Genomic DNA, 7,011 nt, shown 5'->3' on the forward strand with positions numbered 1-7,011 from the left:
GACTCATAGAGCCCATAACACCACACATGCCTCAAGAGATATGGCCGAACCAATAGTGAGATAGGATGTCAAGGAGCAGGCTGAGTCTGGTAGTACTTCATTGGCTCCTGAAATAGGGGTAGGAAAAATAGAATGGGAAGGTACAGGCATGCCTTTTGTCCTCATCAAAACCTTCAAGTTTCCCAATCCTCCTAGAGTGCCTCCTAAGTCGAAGAACCTCAACAACTTCAACTTCAGCATAATACCCAATTTTGAGAGCCATGTGATTCGAAAAAACAAAAAGGACATAGTACCGCAATGGATACCTTTGGCCATCGGGGATGATTGCAAAGACCCCACTGGGAAGTCATAGGCCTGCCGACCCTTGAGGAATTACGCGACTGTAGTGGGGCTAATCCACATATGACACGTGTCAGCTCGGCTCTGGCATATGCGAGGTCGGCAATAGAGGTTTCCCAGCTCGGACGCCTCAGCTCGGTTTAGAAGGAGGTCAGCTCAGCCATGCCCGCCGCCTCTCCCTAGAGTGGGCCTAGTGGGCCGCTGCCTCCGAACCTTTAGGGGTTGTCATACGAAACCCTAGAAGGACTCCGAACCCTAAGAAGACTCCTACTGCTATATGGAAACCACTACCCTGAAGCCTATAAATATGGTACCACATGACAATAAAAGGTACGCCATCTACAGTACTCTCTACTGTTGTCCTACTCTTAAGCTCTCTGATTTGATCGTCGAAGTTATTCCGGGGACTCTAGTCCCACCTTCATTCTTTCTTCGTAGGATATTCAGCTCGGCCTTCCCCTCTAAGCTCGATGGCTCCCAACCAGCTCGGTTTGTAGCGGCTCAACTCGGACTGCGTTCTTGGCTTTCGCATCAATTGGCACTGTCTGTGGGAAACACGTAAATTCTCCTCTTGCGAATCATGCCAAGGACTAGGTCTCAAAGGAATGTTGACGGATCTAAGAGGAACGAGCGAAACGGCCCTCATAACTTCCCTGGGGGTCCGACTCCTGGAGACGAGGGAACGGGGCTCTCACGAATCCCACCTAAACAGCTGGTTCAAACGGTGGCGGAAAACCTACCTACTTTCGAGGCGATCATGGACTACCTCAAAGGGCAGACGGAGGGTCCTCATGACCAGGAGCCTAAGACCCAAGGGGTGGAAGGAGTTGGGCTGACAGAATCCCGATCAGGGAGCCCTAACCCCCGGCCTAAGCAGATGCGTTGAGAGCTCACACGTGAACAGATCGAGGTCGTGGAGCCATCCCACAAGCACTCCTGAACTGAGCATCCGGAGCCCTTCCGGAAGTACTCCAGGGGAGAGCTCTCCCCGTGGCGAGAGCAGCACCAGGTGCAGGACGAGCTGGACCTACTGTTGGACTCCGAGGCAGACAGGTACATTGCTTTCCCTTTTGTACCGATATTGAGGACTACCCATTGCCCGCAAAGTTCAAAATACCCAACATGAAATCTTATGATGCAACCACGGATCTGGAGGATCACCTGTTCGCTTTCATGACGCAAATGCGCCTACAAACGGCCGCAGATGCGGTCAGATGCAAGATCTTTCCAATGTTCCAGGAGAGAAAGGCACGTCAATGGTTCCAGGGGTTTCCCCCCAGGTCTATCCGATCCTTCGCCCAACTCGCACGACTGTTCTCAGCACAGTTCGTTTCGTCGCGAACCTTTTCCAAAAGCACTGCTCACCTAATGACCATCCAGCAGAAGCCTGAGGAGTCCTTGCGCGAGTACATGGTGCATTTCAATAACGAGTCCCTCCAGGTCCCTGATCGGGATGACAAGGTGGTCATGGCCGTCTTCATTAACGGGTTGCGTAAACAGAAGATCTACACCGAACACGTGGAAAGACCTCCCAAGTCAGTTTGGGAGATGTTGGACCGAGCTCACGAGAAGGCCAACGCTGAGGAGGCCAATCGTCTAAAGAGCGCGCAGGAGAGATTAAGGGACGATAAGCGCAGAAGAAGCACTGACCAGATAGACGCGCGGCCCGGCCAGGGGCAGAAGAATGCCTATGACCGCCTGCCTAGGAGTCGGCCCCTGGGAGGAGACAAGTCATGGACTGCCCTCACCGCACCTCGAGCTCGGGTCCTTGCTGTAATGGAACAAGAGGGGCTCTCCCGACCTCCCCGACCCTTGGCCGGGGACAAGAGCAGACGGGACCAGGGTTTGTACTGTACGTACCACCGAGATGTGGGACACGATACGGATGATTGTCGTCACCTCAAGAAAGACATCGAAAAACTGATCAGACGATGCCACATCGGACAGTTCATACGTGATGAACGAACTGACTAACGGCGAGGGAGGCCCAAACCAGAGTACCTGAGCTATTCCCGTGACCGACCTCAGAGGCCCTGTGGTCGAACTCCCAAGCAGGAAGCTCAGAATCTGGCCGGGGTGGTCAATACTATTACAGGAGGACCGGTTGAAGGGGATAACCATACAGTTCGGCAGCACAACCGCCCTCCTCCCAGTGGAGAGAGTTCGAGCAAATGATTAAAAATGTACGAGAAAATCATTTATGGACCTGAAGATGCAGTCCCTCTGGCTTCTAATAACTACGAAACCATCGTGATAGAGGTCATCACCTGTAACTATAAGGTGAAGAAGGTATACATTGACAATGGCAGTGCCATCGATGTGCTGTACTACAAGACCTTTAAAGAGCTGCAGCAGGAGGACAGACAGCTCATCCCGGTCCGAACCCCATTGATCGGTTTTGTTGGTCCTTCGGTGAGGTTGGAGGGAATGATAACTCTCATGCTTACGGTGGGGGTGTCACCAAAGTGCCAAACTGTGCCAGTGAATTTTGCAGTGGTAAGAGAGCCTTCATCGTACAATATGATTCTGGGACGGCCCACCCTGAACGCCCTCCAGGCTGTCTGCTCCACCTTGCACTTCAGCATGAAATTCCCTATCCCTGCTAGGGTAGCTGAAATGCTCGGAGATCCAGAGGTAGCTAGAGCCTATTACATTGCAACTCTCAAGGGTAAGGAGAAATTGGTGGCTCAAACAGCTTGTTTGGAGCCCTGGGAGCCTATAGAGAAATGAGAGAGACTGGAGACGGATGAAGGGCTAGCCGAGCTGCCGGTCCGCCCGGAGCGACCTGAGCGAACGGTCAAGGTTGGCACCTGCCTAAGCGAGCTGACCCGGAACAAGTTAGAATCCCTTTTAGAGGAATACGCGGAGATCTTTGCTTGGAGTGCTGATGACATGCCAGGGATCCCCACCGAACTAGCGGTTCACAAGCTGCACGTGGACCCCAACGCCCGACCTGTGAAACAGAAAAAGAAAAACTTTGCGCCAGAGCGAAACGAAGTCGTCAAAAGTGAGGCATGCAAGCTGTTGGAGACTAAGATCGTGAAAGAGCACCATTACCCGACCTGGCTGGCTAACCCAGTGTTGGTCAAGAAGGAAGAACGAGTTTGGAGGATTTGCGTGGATTTCACTGACCTGAACAAGGCTTGTCCAAGGGACTGCTACCCCCTTCCACGAATAGACCAGCTCGTGGATTCCACCTCGGGATGCTTTTTGGACGCTTTCAAAGAGTATCACCAAATAGCCCTGGATGAGGAGGATCAGGAGAAGACCTCCTTTATCACCGAGAACAGCACTTATTGCTACGTCACCATGCTGTTTGGGCTGAAGAATGCAGGCGCGACCTACCAAAAGCTGGTCAATAGACTATTTAAGGACCAGATCGGTCGAAATATGGAGATCTAAGTGCATGACATGCTAGTAAAGAGCCGGAATTAGGAGCAGTTCATTGCTGATCTCAGGAAAATCTTCAATGTCCTTCGAAACTCACGGATGCGGCTAAATCCCAAGAAATGCACCTTTAGGGTCAGGTCGGAAAAATTTCTAGGCTACATGATTTCCAAAGGAGTAAGAGCTAACCCGGACAAAATCAAGGTCATCATGGACATGGCTCTGCCCAGAAATATTAAGGAGGTACAGCGCCTGGCTGAAGGATGGTAGCTCTGAACAGGTTCTTGTCCAAATCAGCAGTTTGGGGCTCCTCTTTCTTCAAGACCTTGAGAAGAGGTCCGTAATTCGAGTGGAACTCAGAGTGCTAGAAAGCGTTCGACGAGCTAAAGGCCCACCTTGCTCTGCTGCCAGCCTTAATATCTCCTGAATAGGGTGAAACCCTATTCATCTACCTAGCTGTGGGGCAGGAAGCTGTTAGCGTTGTGCTAGTACGAGAGGAAGACAAGGTCCAGAAGCCCGTATACTAAGTTAGTCGCGCCCTATAGGGGGCCGAAGCGAGGTATTCGGCGGTAGAACGATATGTCCTGACATTAGTTCATACAGTTCGGAAAGTCAGGTCATACTTCCAAGCTCACCCCATAGTAGTGGTGACGGATCAACCCCTAAAGTAGATCCTCTCTAAGCCTAATGTCTCGGGACGAATGGTGAAGTGGGCTGTAGAGCTGTCGGAGTATGATCTTGGATACCAGTCAAGGACAGCCATCAAAGCCCAAGCCCTGGCAGACTTCATAGTAGAAGGCATTTCTTTTGGATCATCCGAAACTAAGGTCGACTAGACCAGAGAAGCAGGAAAAGTCGGGGAGGACAAAGAAATTGCTAAGGACGCATGCGCCAGACGAGCAGCCGAAGCCCTACAGGCCCAAGAACCTACCAAGGTCACACAGACCCAAGAGACAGTCGAGGTCTTGCAGGCTGAAGACACTGCCGAGGTTGCCCAGACCAATAAGGTAGCAGAGGTCGAACAGGTCGGAGAAATAGCTGAGGCCGGATAGGCCAGAGAAGCTGTCGAGGTCGAACAGGCCAGGGAAGCAGCTGAGACCGAACAGGCTCAAGAAGCTGCCGAGGTCAGAGAGGCCAAAGAGGTAGCTAAGGTAGGACTGGCCGGAGAGGCTGCCAAGGTCACGCATTCTGGGGGAGCAGTCAAGGCCGAACTGGCCAGAGAGGCTGCCCAGACCAGAAAGACTATAGAGGCTGCAGGACGAACAGATCCGGTCTGGACGCTGTACGTAGACGACGCATCAAGTAAGGAAGGATATGGAGCAGGTCTCCTCCTAATCAGCCCTATTGGGGAAGAGCTGGCCTACGCCCTTAGGTTCAATTTTAGAGCCTCTAATAATGAATCTGAGTATGAGGCTCTGATTGCGGGGATGGACATGGCTCGAAAATTAGGGGCTGAATCAATAAAAGTCTACAGTGATTCACAGCTGATAGTGAACCAAGTATGGGGAAGCTACGAGGTCAAAGAAGAGCCTCTGAGGAAGTACGTCGCCAAGACGCATGAGCTGAGGGACCAGTTCGAGTAGTTCATCCTCGAACAGATCCCACGGAGCCAAAATAAGAGAGCTGATGCCTTATCCAAGCTGGCCTCTACCTTGTTTAGCACCCTAAATCGAGAGATATTAGTGGAGGTCGTTAAAAGTCAGGCGTATGAACAGTTAGACGCCACAGTCATTCAGGTGGTAAGCTCTTGGATGGACCCCATTGTCCTGTACCTAGCTCAGGGAGAGCTCCCCCGAGCAGGACAGAGGCCCGAAAAATCCTTCTCAAGTCACAGAAGTACGTGCTTACGGAAGGAGTACTATATAGGAAGTCCTACTTGCAGTCATGACTGAGGTGCGTAACACCGGAGGAAGGGAGCTATGTCTTGCGCGAGCTGTATGAGGGCATCTGTGGCAATCACGTCGGACCAAGGGTACTGGCCAAGAGGGAATGTTATCTGGATACTATTGGCCCGTCTTCCGGGACTTGGCCGAACTTGTGGCAAGATGTAAGTCTTCCCAATTGCACGCTCCAATTGACCATGCCCCAACTCAGGAGATAATTCCTCTCCATAACCTGTGACCGTTCTTCCAATGGGGAATTGACCTGCTAGACCCATTCACCCGAGCTCCAGGAGGTTATGAGCATCTGGTAGTGGCGATTGACTACTTTATCACTTTATCAAATGGATAGAGGCCGAGCCACTCGGCACGATCAATAGCAGGTCGATCCAGAAGTTCCTCTGGAAAAGCATAGTCTGCCGATTTGGCATACCCTGGGTCCTAGTCTCGGATAATGGCCATCCGTTCGCGGACAGTTCCCTCCAGGAATGGTGCTCTGAGCTCGGCATCCAGCAGCACTTCACCTCCGTGGGGCACCCACAAGCTAATGGACAGGTCGAGAATGCCAACAGAACCATCCTGCACGGCTTGAAGACACGAATAGAGCCTGCCCATATAGGGTGGCTAGATGAGCTGTCTACCATACTGTGGGCTTACCGAACTACACCTCAAACGGCCACCCAAGAAACCCCGTTTGTCTTGACATATGGGGTTGAAGCAGTAATCCCAGCAAAAATTGGAGTACCCTCAGGTAGGGTGCAGCATTTTGTGGCCCAGAACAACGAGGAGGAGATGCGGCTCAATCTAGACCTGCTCGAGCACCGTAGGGAAGAAGCGTGCATAAGAATGGCTAAGTGCAAGGGTCAGGTCGTACGGTATTACAACGTTAGGGTCAGGCACCTCTCCTTCAAACCAAGGGATCTGGTATTGCGCAGAAACTCCGTGAGCCGAGTTGGGGGCACGAGCAAGCTGGACCCAAATTAGGAGGGTCCCTACGTGGTGAAAGAAGCTGATCGGGGTGGGGTACTGTAAGCTAACTCATTCCAATGGGGATGAAGTCCCGCGCACTTGGCACAATTTGAATTTAAGACTCTTTCGTTAGAGATCTGCCCGAGCTGAAAAGGGGAGAGCTAGGAAGTTTTTTACGTGATAACAGCTGAGGAGGTCAGCTCGGCAATTTGTTAGATCGATACTTGGGCTTGTGAGAATGTATTCAAGATTCTATGAAGAAATAAAGAATTTTTGGCTAAGTATTGAACAAGAAAATTGTCTATTCAATTCAAAAAGATATACAAGAGGGGGGCTATACAAAAACGAGTTGGCCAGCTCGGTTCCTACCCTGTTCTAATTCTTATCTATTCCTGCGCTACGCCCTTTCTAATTTTCCCCTGCTGCTCTTGCTCAG

At 51.4% G+C, this 7,011-nt stretch overlaps 3 protein-coding genes across 3 annotated transcripts; all 3 read left to right on the plus strand.

Annotated features, from left to right (window-relative positions):
* Positions 1–1,461: 1,461 nt before the first annotated feature.
* LOC113722472 (uncharacterized) lies at positions 1,462–2,313 on the plus strand. The gene has a single exon (XM_027245780.2). The coding sequence runs from the start codon at positions 1,462–1,464 to the stop codon at positions 2,311–2,313; it is 852 nt and encodes a 283-aa protein (XP_027101581.2).
* Positions 2,314–2,520: 207 nt separating this feature from the next.
* On the plus strand, positions 2,521–3,069 carry LOC140035716 (uncharacterized). Its single transcript, XM_072077055.1, has one exon. It carries the CDS (start codon positions 2,521–2,523, stop codon positions 3,067–3,069), a length of 549 nt encoding a protein of 182 aa, XP_071933156.1.
* A 2,408-nt stretch (positions 3,070–5,477) lies between these two features.
* LOC140035717 (uncharacterized) lies at positions 5,478–6,590 on the plus strand. The gene is made up of 2 exons (XM_072077056.1): positions 5,478–5,562; positions 6,052–6,590. The coding sequence occupies exons 1-2, from the start codon at positions 5,478–5,480 to the stop codon at positions 6,588–6,590; spliced, it is 624 nt and encodes a 207-aa protein (XP_071933157.1).
* Positions 6,591–7,011: the final 421 nt, after the last annotated feature.

Source organism: Coffea arabica, chromosome 2c, assembly GCF_036785885.1.
Source record: "Coffea arabica cultivar ET-39 chromosome 2c, Coffea Arabica ET-39 HiFi, whole genome shotgun sequence".
Classification (NCBI taxonomy): Eukaryota; Viridiplantae; Streptophyta; class Magnoliopsida; order Gentianales; family Rubiaceae; genus Coffea; species Coffea arabica.

Bases quoted from the DNA above. Each gene is read 5' to 3' on its own strand.
- LOC113722472 (XM_027245780.2), top strand. From the start codon at position 1,462: ATGAAATCTTATGATGCAACCACGGATCTGGAGGATCACCTGTTCGCT.
- LOC140035716 (XM_072077055.1), top strand. From the start codon at position 2,521: ATGTACGAGAAAATCATTTATGGACCTGAAGATGCAGTCCCTCTGGCT.
- LOC140035717 (XM_072077056.1), top strand. From the start codon at position 5,478: ATGGACCCCATTGTCCTGTACCTAGCTCAGGGAGAGCTCCCCCGAGCA. The intron at 5,563-6,051 runs GTACGTGCTTAC...CCTGGGTCCTAG, and splicing joins ATCCTTCTCAAGTCACAGAA to TCTCGGATAATGGCCATCCG.